Source organism: Balaenoptera ricei, chromosome 16, assembly GCF_028023285.1.
Source record: "Balaenoptera ricei isolate mBalRic1 chromosome 16, mBalRic1.hap2, whole genome shotgun sequence".
NCBI lineage: Eukaryota > Metazoa > Chordata > Mammalia > Artiodactyla > Balaenopteridae > Balaenoptera > Balaenoptera ricei.
Window position 1 is genome coordinate 40,782,863 of NC_082654.1, and position 26,498 is coordinate 40,809,360.

Here is a 26,498-nt window from a genome sequence, read left to right on the forward strand (position 1 = left end):
TTTCATTTCTACAACACTGTATTTGAATTTCTCTTTTTCACACACATGCTCACAAAGCATAATCGAAAGCAAACAAAGAAACAAACAAACACACCCAGCAACATCCTTTCGGGTATCATACTGTTATCCTCCGTTTCTCATGGGGCACTTCCTTTGAGAATGCTCCCAGTAGAAATGCAGAGTTCAGCCCTGTGACTCTTTTTTTTTTTTTTTTTTTTAAACAACAGAGATTTATTTTCTCACAGTTCTGGAGGTTAGAAGTCCAAGATCAAGGTGTCATCAGGTTTGGTTTCCTCTGAAGCCTTTTTCCTTGGACCCTTAGTCAGTTCAGGCTGACTCTGGGTAAATCACATATTCTTTTGTCTTTAGTTCCTCATCAACAAAATAGGATTAGGTATTACATGTGTGGCCTACCTTTGGAGGTGTTCTGAAGATGACAAGAAAAATATATAAGGGAGCCCTGTGCAAAATGCAAAGCACAGGCAATGTAAGCTCTTAGTGAATGATTAACGAGCATTTTAGTTATCTTGCGCTTATATTGTAGGTAATAATTTTCCAAATGCTTTTGCATCCATTTTCTCATATAATTGAGGGAAGTATAGCAGATTTTATTATTCCCATTCTACAGAAGAGGAAAATAAAGCTGTAAGAGCTTGAATGGTATGCCATGGTTGAAGAATCTTTTCAGTAATGTGTATTAGGTACTTCCCAGTGTATACTCATTACTCTGAAATTTATCTTGCTGAATATATTTGATTTCATCAATTTGTAATAAAGTTTTGATGCTAATAAGCTTGTTCTAATATATTTTAAAATATACGATAGTTATGTTTCAATGTAATCCTTTATTTCTGAAAAGTTACTTGTGAAATCAATTCTGTGCACACATTTTTAATTTATTTGCTTTAAAAACTTGGTGCTGCATGCCCACTCCTTGGATCTCCCAGATGCTTCTTCTATTTCCCATTGCTACAGCTGAGAGAAGACTTTATCAATTCCTGTTGAATAAAATATGTAAAATATATTATTGCCTTTATACATTTTATAAAAGCAATCTGCTTATGTCTAGTTTTGGAGAGAGAAGAAAAAGGTATGTTTAATACCCATATTTGAAATGACTCTTATGTTAGGAGTGTATCTTTCTTAATACATACATTTAAAGTATGAAAATACATATTTTCATGCACACATTCATGCAAATATTATATAGCCAATAGTCTTAAGATACCAAGTAACTTATAAAATTGTTAGCAGCTTTTAATTATTTCTGGTCTTTTGATTGCCTTGAGGTATGTCACAAGTTTTCCAAATTAATCCATTATTGACCTGGTTTGGTAGACTGATTTTTACTTACCTAAATCACTCTGATAATAGACATTGTGCTTGGCTAAAGATTGTATGATATATTAATTAATGAAGAGGGAATTTTCTTCTAATAAATCTGGGGAGATCATTAAGCGTATCTTTGGTTAGTTATTTACAGAAGGTCTTGCATTTCATTTGTAAACCAAATGGATAGCCTACTTCCCCACCTTATTTATGTGAGAGCAGTACCATGCTATAAAACTTTGCAATAGAGTAAGTGCAAACGTACAGCCTTTGAAAGGAATGCTTATCTCTCTAGAATTGCAGAATTTATTTTAAGATTCTGGAATTGTAGCAAGGCATTTTATTTACCTTAAAGACACTAGAAATAAGGAATGCCTTGTTGGATAGAGTGGTATTAACAATATTCATAATAATTACTGTGTTCTATGGAGAGAACAACTGTCACTAAAATTCAAAATTCTCCCCTTTCTGATATAATTTCCTCTCTCTTTTCAGGGCCAAATGCCCTCTTTGCTTTATAAAGAATTAAAAAAAAAAAAAAAAAAAAAAGACGTCTCAGTCATTCCAGTCATCAAATCTCAGTGTGTCTGCATGTGTGTTTGTACTCGTGATCTCAAATATGAATGGTGTAGATGTGAAAAAGCCGTTGGTTACAAAGCTATTCTGTTATGTTGTCATTTTAAAAGAGGCTGTTTCTCCAAAGCTAAGAGTGAAATTATAGCAGGTGCAGTTTCAGGCCTCTACAATTATCCCAGATTACCCTTTCAATAAAATGTTGACAGCCTCGCAAAAACAGTCTTACTATGCTGACATTTGGAAGCAGACAGGCATTGCAAAATGTTCCATCATAACAGCAGTGGTTTGGGCCTCAGAAAATCTCTTTATATTGTTAATGGGAAATTATTGCTTTTCTCACTTCATAAATATTCAGCCAGTACCTTCTGGTTCACCAGAACTTTATATTCCCCATTAGAAAACAAAGGCTGGTATAGGGACTCTTAAGTAATCACAGCTGGAATTAACACTACTTCTCTCCACTGGAGGGGCAAGCAAAGTAGGAGAAAGAAAGTATGTTTCTGCCTGTCTATAAGAACTATTGCTTCTAAGAAAACTTGAGTAGTGGGAGGAGTTGGAAGTCCCTGTAATTCTATTCCATACACAAAATAAAAAAGTAGTTATATGCGAATATTTCACCACCAGTTACGTCTGCAACATTAGGCAAAGTACTTGTATATATTTTCTTATCATCAGAACCCCCTCCATGCACCTGTGTGCACGCACACACGCATGACTTAGTTCAGTACTGCCTTGGATGAAAAAAAAAATGACAAAAAGCTCATTGAAATCTTCAGGGACAGGCTCGTTTTATATATAGCCTTAAGAAGTATAAACTATGCAATAGCAACCAGCAGTTAGATGAAGAATTTTGTCAAATCAAATATTTAACCTTATGAGACCCTGGCCTCCCATCCTCAACAAGAACTGCTTAACTTGAAGCAGCTGTAAAGAGAATATAAAAAACAAATAGAAGTGGGTTGCTTAAAAGCAAATCAGCTCCCTTTCTCTGCATACAGTGGTAATGATCGTGGAATACTTATCCCATGCCAAGCACGGTGCTTTACACATATTGACTTGTTTAATTCTCACAACAATGTATGAGGTAGGTACTCTTTTTAATCTAATTTTACCGATGAAGCTGAGCCATAAAGAGGTTAAGTAACTCGCCCATGTCCCACAGCTAGTAACTGACAGAGCTTGCCCTTGTATTCAGGCAACTCCACTCCTGAGTCCTCACTCTTGACCCCCAGGCTACATTGCTTCTTATTGTATCATAGACTTTGCTGCTCTAAGTGGGGCCCTTGGACCAGCATCAGTAGTGTCACCTGGGCACTTGTTAGGTTAAATCTGAGGCCTCGCTCCAGACCTACGCAATCAGAATCAGCATTTTAACAAGGCCGCCAGGGGATTCTTATATACATTTAAGTTTACAAAGTACTGATCTAAGACCCTTACTAATAGAAAATAATCTATTTGAGAAGAAAAACAAAATTAATATTCTACCCCAATTAAATTGCCCCCTGATTTTCCCTGCAGGTTTTAGATATGTCAAAAAAGGTTTCAAATGTTTAAGTAAGTTACTCTGTTTGTTCTTCCAATCACAAGTCTAGGCATGAAAGTATCTGTGCTCATTACTCTTTCTTAGACTAATGGCTCTTAAGTTGTGGTGCCTGGACCAGCAGTATCTATCAGCACCACCTGGGAATTATTATGTATGTAAATTCTTGGGGGCCTAACCAATACCTGTTGGGGGTGGAGCCCAGCAATCTGTATTTAAAAAACCCTCTAGGTGATTCAGTGCCTCTCAAGTTTGAGAATCGCTGCGTTAGTTCTTCTGAAATGTTGCCCGATTTGAGTGATGCTGTGGGTTATACTTTGCTGTTGAGCCCTCCTTTAAAGGTATGGTTCCTTTGTTTTGCAAACGAGGCAGTTTATGAATGTGTAGAAAAGTCTGTGATGTGAGCTTTAGTCTCATCGAAAACAAGCCACAGTCCTAGAAGATAGGAGCATAGCTTCTTGCAAACAGAGGAGGCGGCTGACTTAATCTTTGCCTAAGTGGCTAATTCTTTGGAAAGGGTTGGCTCTGGCGTTTGCCCCCTTGTCATCTTGGTTAACTCTTTCTCCATACCTTTTGACATTTCATTATACGTAATTGCTACTTTTAGCACTCTGCTTGTGAAAGGCTTGCTTTTGCTCGGTTGTCTGATGTGTTTTTCCTCCACGCTGGTTGGGGCTGACCTCTGACAGGCTTCTGACTTTGCTGTCTCCGCAGCAATCATTGCCTTGGCTGCCGCACGGAGTCTCTTAGTTGAGGCCTAATAAAGATGAAACGCACGCTTTGCGTGCAGGATGGCGTCCTTCAACTCTTCTTTCTCTCCCTGCCTAGTAATGCCATTGTGTCTGATGTGGAGATGAATAGCTTTCTTGGAAATTACCCCGGAATGCCGTTTCCCCTGTGGTACCTCGGTGCAGCCTCTGTATGTGGCGGTCCCATCGTATATTCAGATCAGCTGCTGTGTGCGCTCGTGTTTTTAAACTGCAAGCATAGGTTGGTCATCTTTTTCAAAGTTAAAAAAAGTAAAACAAAAACGGAACAACTTATACCTGTCAGGAAGAATGAATGGTTTTATCATGGGACATTTCTAGAGAAATTGGAATGTTTCTTTAAAATTAGTACCAGTCTTTTTTTACCTGTGGCATAAGTCCTGAAATGATTGTCGCTTTGCTGATTATTGGAGCAGCCTGATTGAACTGTGACTGTACCCCAGAGCTTGTAATTGTTTATGGGGGAGGGGATGTCTGCCTTATCTACTTCAAGTAAGCTACCCTTATAACACATGCTTAATTCTGGTGTTTATCTGGAAATACAATTACAGTATTGAACTTCCTTCCCTGATGAAATAAGGAACAATTTCCTAAGTCTCGATCTGACTGTATAGTTTCATTAGCGTCAATTAGGCTGCCATTAATTTAGCTTTAAAAATGGTCACAGCTTTTGGAATAAAAAATTACCTTCTTGGGACTTCCCTGGTGGTGCAGTGGTTAGGAATCCGCCTGCCAGGGCAGGGGACACGGGTTTGATCCCTGGACAGGGAAGATCCCACGTGCCGCGGGGCAACTAAGCCTGCACGCCACAACTACTGAGCCTGCGTGCCTAGAGCCTGTGCTCTGCAACAAGAGAAGCCACCACGAGAAGCCTATGTGCCGCAACTAGACTAAGCCCGCATGCAGCAGCAAAGACACGACGCAGCCAAAAATAATTAAAATTTTTAAAAAAACGATAAAAAAAAAATACATTCTTTTATTTGTTTTTGCCTCTCATCTTTCTCTTTATTATTGAAAGGACAAGTATGTTACTGATGGAAAAAGGCTTACTTGTGACAGGAGAGTAATTAGTGTGAAGACCATGACTAATTAAAATAAACGTTCTTCTCATTTATTAGAATCCAGGTTGCTCACTGGGGTTGTTATTCTTTCTTCCTTTTTAAGCCACGAAATTGTAATTTCTTTATTTGTATATAAAGAACATTTGGAATCATGTCAAGTCCTCATCAGAAATAGCTCCTTTATTTCTTCTTGGTATTTTTCATTAATGCCCTAAAAAATGTACTATGACATTAGGTGAGTGGTAAATCAGTGCATGAAATGAGAGGGGGAAAAAACAGTGGTATTTTTGAGTATAAACTCCAGTCTTTAGTTCTCAGTTTGTCCTTTGCATACGCAACTCTCCACTTCTACCCTGATATGGTTTTTTTCCTCTTTATTACTGTTTCCTGATTGGAAAATAAGGAAAACAATTGCATAAAAACATTGACCAGGGATGCTGAAAGAGCCAGCAAAGACAAAATCAAAAGGATAAAATTTACACCCTAACACATATTTCTGGGTGCCTACTTAAATGAAGCTTGTAACAGATCCATGTCTATCTATTGTATTATTGATTTACAATGAAGATTTCAAATTTGTTAGTAGATTTATTTGGCAATACTAGGCAGAAACAAGATACAAGGAACAATAAAGATTGGGGCTAGTTATGTTGATCTCCCAACTCCACATTTTAGATTGAGTTGTACTCCAGCCAAGGCCATTGTCAACCGTGCTCAATGTCCGATACATGTTTGTATTTGAACAGACATAATACACTCATGCCACGTTTAAATGCATAAAGCCAAGTTGATGAGGACATCGTATGGTTAAGAAAGCACACACCGGCTACTTTTGTTACTGATTGGGAGACATCTCAAGCAGCCAATATAGATAAATAGACCAATAGTTAGCCTAAGATGGTAACTCTGATTTATCTTAACGTAATAATGTATCTGTGGTTACACAGTTGTAGCATCTGGGTTAAGGAACTTAAGCTGTACTGTCTCCATTTCTCGTGATTTACTACATACTTAAAGCAGGTGGTATTAGTTATACTGAAGAATATAGATTTGAAATCCCCAGAAGTCTGTAACTGAGGATATTGTCAGGATGTATGGGGTAATTTTTAGAAATCTGGAGTTTCAGAATGGAGTGAATGATATCAGTGAAGTCAGACAAGGTGGAAAGTTTGTTGATGTTTCGTTAATTTTGGCTAAGATCTGCTGAAGTCATGCCTGGGTTCTATAAAATATGGCAGCACAGCAATCTAAGGGAGTGGGTTTGTTGTCTCTGATCTGAGTGGTGAGGGGTAGAGATGCCTTGCATGTGTTTTAGGAGTTTATGGCTTTGAGCTAAATAAGGAGTGTCTGTTTTGCAAATGGAGCCAAATGAAAGGAAAAGAAATAAGATTTAAAAAAAAATTTTTTTAAGTTGTAAAGTTTTGCTAACTTCATTAATGTCAGGAATTTGACCAGTCCTCCCTTTCTTTATTTTGACAAACTCTTATCCTCCTGGTCTCATCGTAAGCATTTTTTCCTCAGGGAAATCTTTCCTCACCCCTAGGACTTGATTAGATGCTCCTGATAGATGCTCCCTACAGACCTTGTGAACCTGCCAGGTGAGCCTAGCACTTACCACCCCCTATTGATATTGCTTGCTTAATTGTTCTCTCCTCCATTGAACCATTGCAAGCTCCTAGAAGATAGCAAACAATACACATATATTTCCTATCATATCTACAGTGCATGGCAGTATTTCCTAAACACTTTTGTGGAACAGATAACTTACCACATTCAAGCTTCACTTATGACTTTAGTATTTTCATTTTCTTTTCTTTATGTATCAGTGCTTTGTAATGATTCAGCTGTGTCTTGAGATCTTTTACCACTCAAAAAACTTTCGAGAATTAGATCAAGGCAACTAGACTGCTTAAGATTTCTAGAAATGTCTCAGTTATTATTAGGCAATGTATCCTTGGGAAAAAAAAAATCTACTTTCTATAAAGGTCATGCAGGCCAAATTTACAATTTGGAAAATGTAAATCTTAAATGAGTACCATATTGATCTGAATGTTTTTGGTCATTATGGTTAAAATTGTGATATGTGAATTGAGAATGTCTTTGAAGGACTTTTGGGAAATGTACTCTGTAGCTATTGGCATCTGGCTGGATATATTTTTATAAAATCACTTAATCTCTCTGTACCTTTTTTTGTTTTTTATGCTTCCTATTGATATAATGGAATGATTATAACTTGTTTTATGTAAGTATCATTTCAAAAAATTAGAATTATATATGTGAAAGCACTCTGAAAACTATAAAATCTTATTCAAATGGCTTAAAGATTCCAGAGCTTAACCTCTTTTCTATATTATGCAGTGATTATGGCAAATTAGCAATTTGTAAGGCACGCAGGACTCCTTCTGGGGCTCCAGAGACCAGACTCGGTCTGGCTTAAGCAAAAATGTAACTTGATTGATCACATACTCAGGGGGAAAGGAGGATGAGGAATGGGTAGGGATGGGACGCTGGGATTGAATTCCTCAGCATGGTGGTTCTCGAAGGAAGAGACCCTGCCAGGTCAGGCACAGCAACACGCCCACGCAGGCTGAGTTTAGAAGTAACCCTGCTACATATATTCACATCTGTCTTCATCTCCTCTTAGCAAATATACATCCTTCAGTGGTGTGAGCAAATGACAGGCTGTGCTCGGTCTGCCATTATTTTGCCGAAGGAGTTGGCACAGCTATTCTGACCAAAGGCAAATCATTAGGTGGCTAATTTGCACTCTATCACCTTCATGCCTTCACAGTTGGTGCTGTGTGAAAATGATGTTTGGTGCAAGAAAAGTGGATATATTTAATATGTTTAAGCAGAGAATCCTCTTTTCTAGAAGTCCAGATTTTTTTTTTCTCCAGAAGAAACCAGTGACTCTGTAAAATATAGAAGATACTGCTTTTTCCATCTGTAAAAATAAGAACTATCAGTTTCTATATTGCATCATAGCACAACCAACCTCTGCAGTCAGTTCAATTAAAGCTCATTTTTCTAATTGTTGTTGAATGATCAGTTGTCATTGCGACACTGCATCTTCCAGATGAGTAAAATCACAAGAAGGAAAGTAACATTCTCTTTATATGCCAAAAGTAGACAATTTTGAAAATATAAAACAGCTGAGCTCACTTGACTCTCTTGATGTCCTCTACTTCATCTGCCAGTGGAGGAGATTGTTAGAGTATTCCCTTTCCTTAGGATTTTTTTCCCCAGAATTCTGCCAAATGTAGAGAATTACATATAACTTACTACAGAAGAGATGGGCCAAAAAGGGACATTTCTATTTCAAAGCCTACTAGTGCCTAGAAAATAAATGTGAAGTAGTATTGCAGCTGTTTCTCTTAACCAGCTGGGTCATATACTTTCTTAATGGGACTGAGGCAGAAGCATTGGTTTTCATATTTATGTGAGGACTTGAAAGGGATCATAAATTATGATGGCTGAGTCTAGCCTTAAGGTAGCAATGAACTAAGGTGATGTAGAGGTATACAACGAAAATGGAAACTTCTAAAGCACATCAACAGGGAGCTCTTCAGGGAAGATACAGCAGGAGGTTAATGGACATCTAATCTTAATGCTTCATTTTTTTTCCCCTGGAGAAATGAGATTAATTAAGCATACATCAAATATATGGCTTCTGGCATATAGACACAGTGTTTGCAGAAAGAGAACCAGTATGATATAAGAACTGACTAGGAAAAAGGAAACCCCTCCTGTGGGAGACAAAATTTTAATAACATTTCCAAGCTGAAGTCACGTAATTCAACATGCAAGGAAAAGTTATTAGTATGACTTTAAAGATGTCTACTTGAATTTGCGCAAATATGTAAGCATATGTTTTCAGCATCTTAGTGCAGTGTTTCGGGATGCAGCTCATCCAACTGACAAGAGGACTTAACAGATGTAATACCCATTTCCTTAATGAGATTCGAGACTTAAAATCTGTTGTTATGAACAGATGTGCTCTGACATTTACCAACCACGTGCTGATAGTTTTTGAATTAGGCACACTGTTCAAAATATGCCAAGCGGCAGGAAATTGTCACCATAATAGGGCTGCTGGCTATACCACCTCAGTAACTTGCCAGAGATTGAAGCTTATGATGGAGGTCCAAAATGTGCCATGTTTGGAGCCTCACTGATGTGATAGAGAACCTCCACGTACTGAAGAACTCATTGAAAATGAATATCATTAAGGTGGACTGGCCACCCAGCCTCTGTTTCCTTTCTAAAGGATCACAAACCATCTGTTGAAGAATATTCTAGAATTTTTCGAAGATTTGATTTCAACCAAGTTATATGAGGCCTGTTTATAATAGAATTAAGGAATACCTAAACGTGCCAGGCAGGAATATGTGTGAGTTATTCATTTAACAAACATTTATGGGTCGTTTTCTACATGCCAGTAACTGGAGACACACTGAACTGGGGATAAAAAGATGAACAAGACCCACTTTTTGCTTTCAAAGAGCTCTAGGCTGCTGTAAGCCAGCTTCTTATCTCTGTTATCATATTAAGACACTCTGAGTCTTTATCTTAATTTTCCTCTTAACCTTTAAGCCTTCCTAAACCTGTATGCAATTCACCAAGTAATGTTCTGTTTTATTATTCTGAGGTAGTGAACCAACTTCATGACTGCTGTAAACTTTTGGGTTTTTTGTTTGTTTGGTTGTTTTTTTTTTTTTTTTTTTTTTTTTTAAACTCAGAATTCATTGCCATTAGCCCACAGGTTAGTGTTTGTTTTCTATGTGTTTATAAGATGGAAACATCATTAAAGGACATCCTTGAGTGAAGAAGATTTGAGATGCCAGGTATCATGCTGAATATTTACCATGAGTAATTTCATTTGTATCTGAGAAGAATTTCATGAGGCATACAGTATTATCTTGGTTTCCTAAAATAGACTGATGAAATCTTAAATTACTTGCCCAAGGCCACACAGCTCCTGTGTGGTTACAGGGAAGATACACAGGCCAGATTACTGGCTTTCATGCTGTAGCATGCTGTCTCGTGCCTTTCTTTCTTTTGTATTCCTGAGCCTTTCAATTTGTGCATGAAGCATTGACTGAGACGCCATTTCCTTCATTAACATCAACAAATGATATCACCTTTTTTCTAGACAGTTGACTATCTCGCATAGGCCTGTCACGAACCCATCATCCTGTGTACAATGCCCCTTACAGGAGTATGTTACCTCAAAATAACTATCATTATGTAGTCATTCATGTAGATCTATGACTCACTTCTCTCTGCATTGATATCTTACCTAGTATAAAATCTTGTGGTTCAGTTACTCCTTTGAGGTGATCCAATTCAATTTTCCATCTGATATAGGAAGTCTTTTTCCATTATTTTATGAAGTGATCTACTGGAGCATTTCCTGTGATGGGAAGTTTCTTAGGACAAGATTTAGCCATTGCTGCATTCCTTTTGTCTTTACATTGAGTCTTAATCACCAATCCTGTCAGTTCTAATTACTGGCTTAGTTCTGTCCTTGACAAGTAGGAAGGAATTACCTCTCAATCCACCAGAAACATTATGGAGTGGATTGATTCAAATTTTGCTTGAGGTGGAGTAATTAACGCTATTAGCATAAGGTGGAATAATAAAGAAGTGAATATATAAAGAGGAAAAGTAAAGAAAGTTAGCTTTCAGCATCAAGGAGGTACTTGAGAACAAGGTATGTATCTTATTTATCTTTGTATCACCAGTGCCTAATACAGTTCTGGGCACGTAGTAAGCTCTCAAATGTCTGAAGAATGTTTAATAAATGTCTCCCAACTTTTGATTTCAGGCTAGCCCTTAATGCTACTATAAACAGCTTCATTGAATTGACTTAAAGTCTAACAAAGCCATCAAATCTTTTAGGACAGTTACTGAGTTTTCGCTTTCTCTTATCCAGAGTGAATATCCTCAGTTTCTTCTTCTTTTTCTCAGATTGTTTTCCCCTTGTAACCTAGTCACTTATTTACCCTAAAACATTTGTTGAATCCTATGAGGTATCACAGTACTCATAGTGGACCGTGTATGGTACTGATATGATTCAGGTACATGAATAACTACGAAGCAAGTCAGAGTGATAAAAAACCACAAAGGAGGCAAAATCAGAAGGTTGTAGAAAAAAAATAGAGAAATTCTAGCTGGGGTGAACTGGAAAGTCTTCATGGAGAGAGTGGCCTTTAAACTGGGTCTTGAAGGGCTACTAGGATTGTCATGAGTAGAAGAAAATAATTGGAGCAAAGACCTGAAGGCAGAGAACGGAAGTGTGGATTTAGAAACTTGACAGTAGAATCATTGGATAAAATAAAAGGTCCGTGTAGAGGATTGTGAGAGATGAATTTTGAAAGGTACTTTAAACTGAATATGGATTAAATGCAAGGATGGAGAGGTTTTGCTTTATTTATTGGCAGTAGGGAGCTGTTGAATATTTTGTGGGTAGAGTAACAGGATTAGAATAGTACTTTAGGAAGATCAATCTTGCAGGACTGATTGGAGTAGTTTATCACTTTCTTAAGTGTGCTTCTCTGTCAGTAGCTCAAAGTGATTATGTAATCTTCACTAGACAACTCAGAGCACTTTGGTCTTCACGACTATTATTATCTGGGGGTCTCTTGGCTCCTCCTTTCACTCTTGGTCCCTAATTTGTATCTGAGTTAGAGAGAAAGCCACTTACTTCCTAGAGGCTTATTCCCCCTTTCTTCCTGCTCTTTTTCCTGATATACTTGACATTTTGCTTCATGTCAGCGTTGTTTCAGATGACCTGAGGTTGATTGCTTTACTTTCTCTCTCTTTCTCTATTCATTTTTATACCCCTCCCTCCAACCACCAGCCCCGACTACCAGATTTACATAGAACTAGGTGTCTACAGGTTTCTAAATAATTGCACTTTGGTTTAGTAGATGTTTACAACAGTACACTTTATTCTTAACAAGGAGTGCCAGGAGAAAGACTGTGACACCTGGGAAGTCCCTGCTTCCACGGCCAGGTTTTGTATCCCCAGTCCCTGTTACTAATTAGCACTTAGTTTTTGGTGTTTATGGGCTTTGGCCAACAAGAAGGGAGATGTGGTTAGAGTTCTGCATGAGTGGAGTTTGCTCTGGTACACTTGGCCCTCACATATGTTTGTCTCTGCTGCCCTTGGCGGCTGCTGTCAGCTGGACTCAGGATGGTTCACGTGACTTTAAGTTTTAAAGATGACTTTTTGACGCCACTGGGACTCCCCCTGCATAAAAACTGGAACCTGTAGAATGAAGCACAATGCTTCTTGAGCTTTTTCACTGAAGTCCACTAAAGACAGAAGGTAGCTCCTGGTAACTCTGGAGGTTAGGGAGAGGGGTGTGTTAGGCATGCCATGGTGCTGAGAGCCAGGAGAGGGAGAGATGGGGTAGAAGATGGTCACGAGGAACCTGCCTCAGGTACAAAATACTTTTGAAGGCTCCCATTGCTTTTAAACCTTAGGTAAAACTTGCAGCCCAAGCTTCTGTTTTAATTTCAAGAAATCTTCACCACCTCCATTATGGAAGTCAAATTCCTATTCCTTTTGCTCCTGTGATATTCAGTGATGATGAGTAGGGTGGTGAAGTGGGTCAGAAAAAGAGGGTGAGGAAAGCAGATATCCTTAGCCCAGTTTCAGAAGCATGCAAGAGTAAAAAGAACCAGGCTTTGGAGTCAGAATGAAACTGAATCTTAGAATTATTATATGTGTGACCTGGGCAGTAACTTAGCTTCTCTGAGACTCAGTTTCCATATTTATAGGAAGGGGAAAAGAATATCTCATAGGATTAATATAGGATAAATTACAAAATAATTTTCTGTACAAAAATAAATTACCACCTATTTGGCCCTTTCAGTATTTTTAACATTTGAAAGTTAATTTAAATTTTAAAATCATCATGTTAATGTTTTAATATCTTCAGAAAGCTAGCACTTGGTCTTACCAGTTACATTGTTCAAGGTATGAAGCTGAGCAGAATTTAGAGAAACAACTATCACTCCTTTTGGCTTCCTTAAAGGGCAGCCCACTGTACCAGCTCCTTTCAAATACATGCACATCATGACAATACTGATAAGTGATTTTTCTACTGTTAAGCTTATAATAATGATTATTCTTATCTGCAATGTCCAACTTTATTTTATCTTTTTTTTTTTAATTTTTGGCTGCGTTGGGTCTCCGTTGCTTCACACGGGCTTTCTCTAGTTGCGGCGAGCGGGAGCTACTCTTCGTTGCGGTGCGCGGACTTCTCATTGCGGTGGCTTCTCTTGTTGTGGAGCATGGGCTCTAGGTGTGCGGGCTCAGTAGTTGTGGCACACAAGCTTAGCTGCTCCGCGGCATGTGGGATCTTCCCGGACCAGGATCGAACCCGTGTCCCCTGCATTGGCAGGCAGATTCTCAACCACTGCTCCACCAGCGAAGTCCTGCAATGTCCAACTTGACAATCTATCATCTTCATAGAATATATATCATTAAAGAGAGAACTTTTCTAGGCAAGAAAGTTTAAAATATAACCCCCATCCTAACAGTGAGGCAGTCTGCACAGTGGAGATATCGGTGCTCTCCAGATGCACTGTAAACAGCAAATGGCCTTTTCTAATTATGAAGCATTTGTCTCAGAACATTACAGCAGCTGGAATTTGGCTTTAGGCAAACATATGTCTTAATAATGTTGGGAAGCATTTGTGGGCTTCATGGACCCCCTCAAGGTCTTTTGTAAGCCGATTCTGTAGCACTAAGTATCTGAGTTATCACAGATGATTCAAGCTTCAAGAAAATGGGGGTGGGGTGAGGTGTAAAAATAAAGTTTCTGGAATTCCTGGAGCATATAGTAAAGTACCTTACGGTCTGAGCTGGAGCTCTTTTAATGTTGAAGGTGAAGTAGGAGAACAAGCTGATGACACCTGTCTTGTTCTTCCACCCACATTAAGCCCTCCAAAGCTTCTAGCTCATTCACACACAGTTTGGATCAGCAGAAGCTTTGAGATGAGACCTACCTACTATCTGAGAATGTTCCCTGGAAAACAGGGGCTGACTTGGGGAAGAATAGGTCACTCTGGGATCCTTGTCAGAAAACTCAAACAGTGTTTTGCTGCTAGGGGAAGACACTTGGAAAAGCTCAAATTGAAAACCCATTCTCTTCTAATAGAGATTATGAAGGTCTAGAGTAATTTTTCCAATGAAGTACAAGAATAGAGATTTTATTTGGACAAAATGTTTGACATACACACAAAATGCAATTTAGAAAATACCTGATGAGCTCTACTTTGTGCCATCCCAGGCACAAGAGAAGCATGCAAAGAAATTATATGAATATTGATATGCGGGGCTCAGTGTTAACCCTTTATTTGCTGAGCTGAGGAAATCCTTGGGAGTCCTGGGCAGAGGGCTGGGAATAGTCAGGGAACTTAGGGAAGTGGCTGTTTGTTAATAAGTAAACCATACTTATTTAGTAATTTGTATGTCCCTATGGATGCAGACCAGCTAAAGTATTACCTCTTCCCTTACCACTCTTCCTGTCTCCTTCTCTGAGGTAATCCTTTCTCCAGGATACTTAGAGCAGGGGCTGTTAATCTTAAGGGTGCCATGGATCTATTTGTCACTCTGATGAAGCATATGGGCTCATCTAAGAATGTTTATAAAAGCATAAAATAAAATACACAGGATTACAAAGAACCATTTATATTGAGACACAATGATAAAGCATTTAATAATTGTGATAAAATAACACATTAAAAATGAGATCTAGAGCTCTAGTAACTACCATAAGTTCAAAATAATGATAAATGTAAATTATATTTAAGATATCTGCAGCAAATGTAGGATGATATAAAAATAGCCATGGTTTCTATTGCTGACGAACCACTTACTGTGGTTTGTTGCCTATACTTACCGAAGAAATGCTAAATTTCAGTAACAGGGTAGTAAAAATAAAGATGTTGCTTTCCCACCTCACGTTCACAAATCCTTTGTGTTTCATCCACAGACTGCTTGGGGCTCCATGGACCCCAGGTGTCTCCATTCAAATTTCTGTAACAAATACCATAGACTGGTTGGCTTAAACAATGAACATTTATTTCTCAGAGTTTTGGAGGCTTGAGGTTCAGGATCAGGGTGCCAGTATGGTGGAGTTCTTGGTGAGGGCCCTTTTCCTGATTATATCCTCAAGTGGCCTTTTCTAGGTGTGTTCAATTGACTAGATTGGCATAAAATAAATAGGGGCAGAATACTTATTTGAGTCTGTAAGTGCTCTATACCTACACATGCTTTCTCAGTGTTCTTCCAAAATACAAATTGGGCAGCAGATGAATTTCCCATTTGGAGAATTTAAGCCAAACCCAGATTTGTGGTTTCAGAGTCTAGCACAATTTTACAGCTCATTCTTCTATAATCTTGGTGTCCCCTAAATGAAGGTCAACTTTTGCCTACGGTGAAGGTATTCTTAATGTACTCATACACTTAGAGATCCCAGAGTAGTGGTAACTTGTATCTTTTCCACAGAGTTCAATCTGGCCTTAACCTGAAAAAATGATAAATGTTTCCAATAGCGAATTTTAGATACACACTTGAACAAAAAGGAAAATCCCTTCCCAACCTTTTTTCTGCTTTACACTCTTCAGATTTATGTGTTCAACAACAGTAATCATTGTGAAAATCACAGGAATTTTATTTGAAGTGCTTATCCCCTACAGAGATTAATACACCACTTAATATCAAAGGTAAATGGATGTTTTGAATGTTCTCTAAGTTATGGAAGCAACAGACATACACTTCCAGCAGGCTGTTTAAGAAGCAAGATGTTAATCACAACTCCAATATAACCATACTTCTGACAACATTACAAGGTGATTATTAGTCATGCTTGCCCACCTGTAAAATGCTGACTTGACTAATATGCATATTGGCAGCATATAAAAAAGGTGTTGGCACATTGCCCAAGGTCATGGACAAACTTGAAGTTTCATTAAGCCATATTGATTATCATGCAGAATATCCGGAACACAGTTTTACTCGGACATTCCATTTACATGGGCTATTGAAATCAGAAGATAAAACAAAAATACTGAATTCTGTGAACTTAATTTCAGAGATCGTTTTTCTACACATGAATTATATCTAATAAATTCAGTTTAGACATTTTAATGTAACCTTAGAGTCTGACTAGGCATATATATTTTCTGCAGGTGAACTTCATGTACACAAATTACATTAATTAACAATTATACCCAGTGTTTATCAAATAAAAAGCAAGTTTCTTGAGTTGGGAAGTTAGAGGAAACAAGACAGGGACTTTTCTCTGAGGGAATGTAGTACAAACTTATTTGAGGTAACATAATATAGACTTAGAGATAATTGACTGTGTTTGGTAACATGCAAAGTGCCAGTAAATGACACAGAAAAAGCTATAGTTGTAAGACAAAAAGGTTGTTTATCAGGAGAGACAAGAGATGGAGCCTGGCCTTGAAGCGTGAACTCAGACTAATAATGCTGCAGGTAACTTAGTACGTACGTACACACACACCCCCCCCCCCCCAAACACACACCTGCCAAGCCTCTGCTGTTACTCCGATTGCTGCCTTATTCACTAAGACCCTCCTCACTTCACTCCTGAATTACTGTGGCCTCTGCCTGGCACTCCTTACTCCTTGTCTGAACCTGTGCGCACAGTGTATCATTAGAACAATTTTCCTCACGCTGAGCTTTTATCATATTAACTACTGTGCCCAATGGTTTGTACATAAAGTGCTATTTTGATGGCGCCAGTATTGGTCTGTGTTCTGCTTGACTCTGGTGTTTCTGAATCCAGTGTGTCCCTCCTAGATTAGTCTTTCTCAGCTATCACTATGATATCTTTTGGTTTAAGAGATTGTAATAGAAGCTTTTATATACTGTTACCAGGAGTATGCACTGTGATGTCTTTCTGCAGGGCAAAGCCTTAAAATGTATATATACTTTATTTCACTTTGACATTATGCTTTTAATCATGCCTTTGTGCATTTTAAAAATATATATAATACAACTATCTTTATTGCTGCTATTTTAAAAATAAAATTTGTTGGCATATCCTAATTGGTCCTTTGGAAGGAGGAGTGTCTATACTGGAAACACCTGGGAACCATTAAAAATGGTGAATATAGAAAATACTGATTTTTTTTTTCTGGTAAGCATTTAATTTTTTTTTGATATCCCCATGGTATATCCTTTAAAATTGTGGTTCTTTTTTGTTTTGTCTTTTTAAGATCTCTAGTAGCTTTCTGTTGTTCATCAAATTAATCCTTGCTTCCTATGCCTGGTTTCCCGGGCCCCGCATCAACCTACTCTCAAATTGTGTAGCAACCTTATAGAAATCTCAACCATTTCAGTCTGTTTTATCCCTGACTGGACTCCCACAGCCCAAACTCACTTCCAGCTGTGCTCTTGTTTATGTACTTTCCCCACTTGACTACCCTTTGTCTCTCTCCTAATTCAACTCCTATCTCTTTTTTAAATAAGCTTATTTATTTTATTTATTTATTTTTGGCCGCGTTGGGTCTTCGTTGCGGCTTTCTCTAGTTGCGTCGAGCGGGGGCTACTCCTCGTTGCGGTGCACGGGCTTCTCATTGCGGTGGCTTCTCTTGTTGCAGAGCATGGGCTCTAGTGCACGCAGGCTTCAGTAGTTGTGACATGTGGGCTCAGTATTTGTGGCTCGCAGGCTCTAGAGTGCAGGCTCAGTAGTTGTGGCGCACAGGCTTAGTTTCTCTGCGGCATGTGGGATCCTCCCGCACCAGGGATTGAACCCGTGTCCCCTGCATTGCCAGGCGGATTCTTAACCACTGCGCCACCAGGGAAGTCCCGTATCGTTTTTTAAGGGTCTACTTCTTATGAATCTTGTCCTGATTTTCTCAGTCCTTCGTGGGTATATCATCCAGTTCTGTGGTTCGTCTCAAGTAAACAGGTGTTCTGGAAAGGGGCCTGGATTCAGCAGAGGACCTAGGATGTGACTGGAGCACACCTGTGAGATAAGCTTCGTTTTCTGCTGAAGGTTGATTTTTGAAGGCTATTTGGAAAGGAGCCATGCACACACCGGTCCTTGCCGCTTTGTTCTTTTTCTACTTTACTGGAGAAAAAAGATTCTCAGTTAAGAGCTGGCCAAGGGAGAAGTCATCTTTTCTTTTTTAGCTTCAAACAATTTTGCAAGGAAAAATTAGGTAAAGTTCAAAGATAAAGGTTTGCTCTGGAGTGCAATATTCCTTTATCATCTTTTTCATCTGTTCCTCTGTGCATTACTTCCAGCATCTTCCTGCAAGGCACATACATGGCCTGATTACTCGAGCATTTTCTCCTCTCCCTTACGCCCAAATCTTGATCTGTTGCATTCACTGGGCTTAGTCTGAGAACTGTGAAGAAGAGAGAACTGCATTCGTCCATTTTTGTGTTTGGTTCACTAAACTATATACCCCAGCCCCATTCACTGGTCTTGCTCAAACCCCTGCACAGCCCTTCTCTACCCCATACTCCATGGGTACTATGTATGAATTGTCTTTTATTTTTTTTTTAATTAATTAATTTATTTATTTATGGCTGTGTTGGGTCTTGGTTTCTGTGCGAGGAATTTCTCTCGTTGTGGCGAGCGGGGGCCACTCTTCATCGCGGTGCGCGGGCCTCTCACTATCGCGGCCTCTCTTGTTGCGGAGCACAGGCTCCAGACGCGCAGGCTCAGTAGTTGTGGCTCACGGGCCCAATTGCTCTGTGGCATGTGGGATCTTCCCGGACCAGGGCTTGAACCCGTGTCCCCTGCATTGGCAGGCAGATTCTCAACCACTGCGCCACCAGGGAAGCCCTGAATTGTCTTTTTTAGTTCATGTGCGAACTTAAAATATTTCTATTATGAAAATTTGCAAACATACAAATAGCATAGTAAAACATGCTTCTTGAATACCCATCACACAGATTCAATTACCAACATTTTTAGTGTACTCTTTTAAAACCTAAGTTTATCTTAATATTTTGTTCTCTTACGCTATAACATGTCTTTCTAAAACTTGTCTTTTAGTCATGTGCTTAATAGATCGAATAGTGATCTCTTCTGTGGTATTCAGTTTCAATACTTAATTATTCATTGTCAAAGACAGTGGTATGTGAGAGAAATTAAAATTCAACAAACATAGCTAATACATTGATAACTTCATATGGTAACTTTGGGCACAGGTTACAATTTAATTGTAATTATTATTTCTATTCTATTAAGTTAACCACTAAACCTGACAACTAAATTTTCACCTATATTTTTAAAAATTAAAATATGATCGATCATGTGAGTCATTAACACCATTCTGGTTAATTACCAGGGAGTGTTATTTCTTGTGAACCTCTCTTATTCTTTATCCGATTTCCTTTGTATACAGTCTTGAAATTACGAAGTACTTTCAATGTGTTCTTAGACCGTCTCATCCCTTAAGGACATAAGAGCAACAGGAATCTTCCTTATAGACATTAATACTAGTATTGAAAATTATGAACTACATTTTGTCTGTAAGAATACTTGCCTTCTTAACTAAATAGGATAGCATTATGATATTAGCTTTAAACCAAGGTTAATCATTTTTATTCCACTGAATAACTCATTGCTTTTGCACATTATAATTCACTGTTGAAATTCTTTAATTTTTTTTTCCTATTTTTTTTTTTTCTTTTTCTGCAGCTCTTGTAAATGTGAAACTCTGGGCCATTGATCGACAATGTTTTCAAACAATAATGATGAGGACAGGACTCATCAAGCATACCGAGTATATGGAATTTTTAAAAAGGTAGGATGCTTTCTTTTCTCCTGAGAGTGTTTTATTGTCTTTTCAACCTTCCTCTGAAATGCAGCCCGGGGAACACTTTTTGCCTTTATCTCAGTCTTATTAGCCTACAAATTTGTGGAAGTACAAGACTTTGGACTGGCTTCTTTCTATTTCTGCTGCCAAATTTCATGATAGGTGGTTAAGTCAGAACTTCAGAGTTTCATCCAACATCCTCTCATAGAGGAGAGCAGCATAGAGGAGAGAAGCAAGTGAGCATTTGCAGGAACAACGACAACAAAAAAGATATTGAGTCCTTCTCTAACTGTTGATCAGTTAATATATTTACCTCTTCTAAAGCAACCCACAGTATAAGACTGAATCATCTCTTGTGTGAGGTTCTATATTAAAGATCAGATGACTAAGATGAAAAGTTCCAAGAAGAAGTTTATTATCCTTTAATCCTGAATTTAATTTCCCAAATTAAATTCATTTTATGTTGCAGTTCTGAGGTATCAAAAGCTTTTCTTTTCCTGATATTATATATTATTATAATAACTCAGTATACCATAGGAATTGGAATAAAACGCCAGCTTTTATTTCTTAGGAATATACTGATAGTCACTGAAATTCATTTCTTTGTCTCTATGCTTATTTTAAAGAGTATATATTATCATTAAAAAGAATATTGACAACTTTGACTTTTTTCTAAAAATAGTTGTTTTGTATAATTTTTCTTTTGAAATGGAACCATCACTAAATAGTGATGTACAGAGTATGTGAGCTAAACGGGAGTGCAACACCAATTGAGATTTCATTTTTTGAGAGCTAGAATGTTAAACTGGCCTTTATATTTTATATTTTTATTTTTGGTGAAGAAATGGTTTAAATGGAGTCAAAAAATCATATTTTGTGTCAGTGATAGAAAAATCTTAATGGATACCTATTGAATTTTCTTAAATGCAATTTTACTGTTCCTTATTTGGGTATTTCTTTTGGTTAACTTATTGTTTCTGATTACATTTTTTATTTCCACATAATTTTTTCTTTATTCCTGGTAAAAGGACAATAAAATTCAAATATGACATCAGGTGAGACCATATTAAAAAAATTACTCTATTGGCAAGGTGTTGGGTTTTTTACTAAAGGTGATTGAATGAAACAGAAGTGGAAATGTGAATTTCTTGTGTTTGAAGATTAGTATAGTTTGCGAGGAAATTAAATTATTCAGGTGCCATCTGTGTATGTTATATATGTATATATATGTTGATATGTGTGCTGATACCTAGATGTGTGTATGTGAATGGAGAGAGAGAGAGACAGAGTGAATATTCATTTTTAAGCCTTTATTAAAGTACAAGTTATTGATTTCTTGTGATGCAGCCCTGATAGAGAAAGATCCCAATTGGTAATCAGTGAAATGCTTGTCTGTGGGACAGAGTTAACTATTTGTCTCACATATCTAAGAGCTGGGTATTTATGATGCTGGTTTCAGCTTCCATAAGTTAGTTTTCATAAGGAAATGGAATGAGTGCCAATGCTGTCTTTCATGGCTCCAACAAAAACTCTTCAGAGGCACAATTTCAGGAAATTGGAGATGTCTCTGTGTGTGTGTGTGTGTGTGTGTGTGTGTGTAAGTGTGTAATTGACCCCTGGATATACTTTTATTTTTGTATTCTCAGAGATGCCCAAATTTGTCATCTATTTTGACAATTCAAACCTTAAACAATAAAAGTTGGTTCTCTTAGAGTGCGTAAACATTTCTTGTTGGCCAGCTTAGAGCAAGTGGAGTTTAACTGATTTACTAAAAGAGACAGGCACTGACTTTGATGTCACTCTTCATCTGGCCACTCTATAAAACATCAAGTCCACATCATTTGTGTATGTAGTAGTGGGCTGGGAGTCCAGAGAGGTGACAAATGACCACTGTTGCCTGGGGCCAGCTTTAATCTTCCTAAATTATGACTGTGACCAACTGGTTCTCTTTCTACAATGCTTCAGTGGCTCAGTTCCTGTTGAATTAGTTACAGCCTCATTAGCTGGGTATTCAAGGTCCTCCCACAGCCAATGGCAGCCTGCTTTTTCAGCCAGGTTTCTTCTTGCCCCAGGCAAACCAAATGATTCCATGTGCCCAGGCAGACCTTGTGCTTTTATATAGCACACTACCTCTGTTGCCTTCTCCTCCATTGTCAATGTTTAAGCCTCTCTCTTCTTTTTATATTTAACTAAAAGCTGCCCTTTCCGCAGATACTGATGGTTCTACTGGGAAGCAATCTCTTTCTTCTCCGGAGCTTCATTTCTACCATGTGTGTTATTTTCTACTTTATTATAATCTCACTGCTAAACTTCTCTACTTTTAAACTACAGACTTTTCAGGACTAGAGTTATTTCTTAAGCATCTTGGTTTTCTTCTTTGGCACACAGCTTACCACTTTGTAGACAGGCAATTTACAGGACAGTAAGTGTGGGATGAGTACGTAATTTGCAGGGCCCACTGGAAAATAAAATTCAGGGCTCCTTTTGCAAAAATTGTGAAAAATTTCAAGACACTGGTGGCATAGTATGAAACCAAGTATAGGGATCTTCTAGTCTTGGGCCCTGTGCTATTATACTTGTGAAACTAAGAGTGAGTAAATCATTTCTCCTTCACTTTCCCAGGATAATACTTGCTGCCATTTATTTTGCAAGGCTGTTGAGATGACATAATATTCCCCAAGGAAATGTAGACCTTGTCAAAAACTAAGATGATAAAAATTAATTAAACTTTTCTACCATAACTTCAGAATTTTTTATTGACCTGTTTATTGTTGATTTTAAAATTCTGCTTACCACTCTCACATTATGTAAAAGCTTTAAAATTTTATATAGTTAAGTCAGCCAACTTTTTACTTCATGGTTTCATGTTTAGAAAGACATACTTTATCATAAAAACATAGACTTAATACTTAAATCCTCTGTAGCAGCCTGTGTGTGTGTGCACGTGCGCTTGTGTGTATGCGCATGGCGGGGTGTTTTTCTCTAATATGCTTGCTAAATCTTTCATCTGAATTTTTCTACTATAGATACATATACTTTATAGTTTGTTAAGGAGTTAAAGCAATTGTGACACAATCAGAAAAATTAAAACTCTAGCAGATGGTATTAGAAATCGTCAGAATTCTTCGCAGTGAGGGTCTCTATGGTACATTGGAATGCCTTCCTAATGGAGGACCTTCAAGGGCAGGGAGAGGCTAAAAGAGGAGTGATTCTGTATCACTGCTCATCTCCCCATACCACACTTCTTCACTTTTCTAAATAAGCAGTAAATTTGGAGGGTGAGAAAAGGGGACACATCAGGCATGTAAATGCACAGACAAAATGCAAGGATTTTTCTTTATTATCAAAGTCGGTTTTTATTTTCATTCCAGTGTGCTTACTCATTTTGTAACCACCAGTCATGTGGTCTGGCCTCCTCTTTGCTATTAAACGCCACATCAAACCGTGATTCTGGTTCTTTAATCCTATTTAGTCGTTTCTCTTTTGTGCTTATATTTCACATTCCCTGATGTAAACACAGATGTTCCTATGCAAGCATAGCAAAAAAAAAAAAATATTCAAGAGGCAGTGCTGCTAAGCAAGGTACGATTGCTATAGGTCCAGTAGCGATTTTGTGAGATGCATTTTCCATCTTCTTTGGCTACTGAAAAATGCTGTTGTTTTGCAGATGGATTCTGAAAAATAACTGCCAGAGTTAACTGCCAGAGTTAATTTGTGTTGCTTTTTTCTGAGCGTATTCTCTGTGCTACTGTTGGCACAGACATCTATACCCGGAGGAGCATTAGAATGCAGCTGTGTGACCACTGGGATATGCTTGAAGGAACTGGGTTTTCTGTTGGCCCCAAACTCTGATGATGCTAAACCTCTATTTATCTTAATGCCTCCCTGACAAATCAGAGACACAGCAGGGACTGTTTGGAATTTAAGCTACTCAGTCAAGCCTGTCGACCCACAAAAAACCTTTTCTTGATCCACTAAAGAATCTTTTGGTAAGGCAGATATGCTCGCATCATCATTCTGCATAAAACCTTTCCATGACTACTACTCACTCCTAAGATAAAGTAGGTCTTTGGCACTGTCTTCAAAGCCCTGCTTCCTTTGGCTACTGCTGACCTCCCTAGGTTCATCTCACTCTCCTTCTTCTCCTTCCTTGTCTTCTCATTCCCGCTTTGCTCTAGTCACGTGGTGAGCCTTCATTTCCTTATATGCTGTGTTCCCTCCCAATGGAGATCCTCCTAAGAGACTCCTCTCCCTTTGAATGGATGCATTTTCTAGGGTGATCTATGGTGTAGCACCCGGGAAATGGTGTGCCATTATGACAGAAAAAAGAATCTGATCTCTCTCAAAACAATTACAAATTTCTGATTTACCTTCCTTAGGTTGAAAGAGAAATTAATAGTATTAGCCACCAAGTTTCATGTTGTATTCTCAATAAATAGAATTTTAAAGTTTAGGGATTTTGAAGTTCTTTACCTATTTGATTCTCAGCTGACTCTCCAGCCGTTGAGGAATTGGGAGGTATTTTTCAATTTTAAAACTACCAGTCATGTGGTTTGGCCCTCTTTGGGCAGAAGAGTGGATCTTCTCCAGGGATCTCTGATCAGATTCCTGGAAGCTAATTTATAACAAAGCCCAAAGCTAATGGCTCCCTATGAGGGCTGTAGCAGCATCCACATACAAGGTGTCAAGACGAGGAGTAGGCCTTTGGCAAATCATAGAACTACTCTGTTGATTAATCCTTCTGCCCCAGTTTTCTTGTTGAAAGCCGTGGAATACATTTTGATGCTGTGTAAAGGTTCCTTATTCCATATGTCCATTCCTAGGGAGTAAGCCCAAATCTAGTTTGTTATTCCCCCTTATTCTCTAAAACAATAATACTTGTATATACATCTAACATATAATTAAATGTTACTTACATATGCATATTAGAAAAGTAAGTGATTCCTTTATAAAAAAGCAATATGACTTTGTTCTAGAAACTTCATGCTATCCTTTGGATATCAGAATAACCTTCACTGTGGATAATTTCATTTGGGGTTGACTCTATGACTTCAGCCTATATCCCAGACCAACCTTCCTGAAATGTCTCTTTAATTGCTTTACATTTCTCTCATCTGGTAGTTTTGACCACACCTGTCACTAGCAGCGACCTAGCCTACATAATGATGCATCTTCATGTCTGGTCTGATACATCAATAATGATTAAATTTTAGTTTTAGAAAAATATAAGACAAGATATAGTTTCATCTCTGTGCACATTTTATAGGTGAAGGAATTGAGTCTCAGAGGCCAAAATAAGCTCACGTTCAGTTAGAAACAGAACCTAGAACGCAGGCTTCTGAATTCCCAGTCTGAGTATTCTACCATACCTGGACTCAAGTTCACAGTTGGTTCACAACTTCTAATGAAGCTCCTCTCTATAGTAAACTTAACATGAGGGTGGGTTAGTGGTATTTTCTTTATGCCTCTCCACGAAGGTAACATACTTATATTATTAGTTTGATATTATATAGACTTTTTTCTGTACTCTATATTTTTACTTTAGGCCTGGGGTAATGAAATTTTTAAATGCCTTGCAAGTTTTTCCTTCTCTGATCCAGTTTAAAAACCCCCAAATTTCATTTTCTTATAACTCAATCCACCAGGTCACCTTGTTTCTCAGATTTTTATTGTTTATCATATTTATAAAAACATAGGGAGAGATTTAGAGTTCTTTGAGTAGAATACAAACTTGTAAGGGATATGAGAGCTTGCTCATTTCACTAATGAGAGAGCCGAGGCCTAGATCGGTTATGGGAGTTGCCCAAAGTCACATGGATAATTGGTAGTACAGTTAACCCTTGAACAATGTGGAGGTTACGGGCACCAACCCCCATGCACTCAAAAATCTGAGTATAACTTATAGTCAGCACTCTGTATCCATGGTTTCTCCATATCTGCCATTCCACATCCTCAGATTCAACCAACCATGCATCATGAGGCACTCTAGTGTTTATTGTGGAAAAAATTTGCATGAAAGTGGACCCATGCAGATCAAATCCCTGCTGTTCAAGGGTCAACTATATACTGATCCAGCTCTCTGCCCTCAGGTAAAGCTGAAATTCAACTGTCTTTTGTTCAAAACCTCCAGCGTATAACTCAACACGATCTTGACTCAACACATGTTCCAGTGTTTCACAATTCCTCTAGGATATGTTTTAATACTCCTGCTAAGATTGCTATATTGTCCATAGGAAGAGAAAGTAACTGCTTACAGTTGCCCTTGTAAGGTCAGTTTTGAATGACAGATGTGGGGTGGGGTCTGGAAATTGACATTTTTAACAAGTTCTCAGGTGATGCTCATGTTTTTGGTCTGGGGACCACTCTTGGGAATCATTGATCTAGGATATAAGATGAAGGTAG

General features: G+C 38.1%; 1 protein-coding gene across 2 annotated transcripts in view; it reads left to right on the top strand.

Moving 5' to 3' along the window:
* PRKG1 (protein kinase cGMP-dependent 1) overlaps positions 1-26,498 on the top strand; it is a 1,231,781-nt gene that overhangs the window by 763,460 nt on the left and 441,823 nt on the right. For both annotated transcript variants that reach the window (XM_059899096.1, XM_059899095.1), the window contains exon 4: positions 19,979-20,084. In XM_059899096.1, coding sequence (XP_059755079.1) covers positions 19,979-20,084 — 106 coding nt within the window. The remainder of the gene's footprint in view (positions 1-19,978; positions 20,085-26,498) is intronic.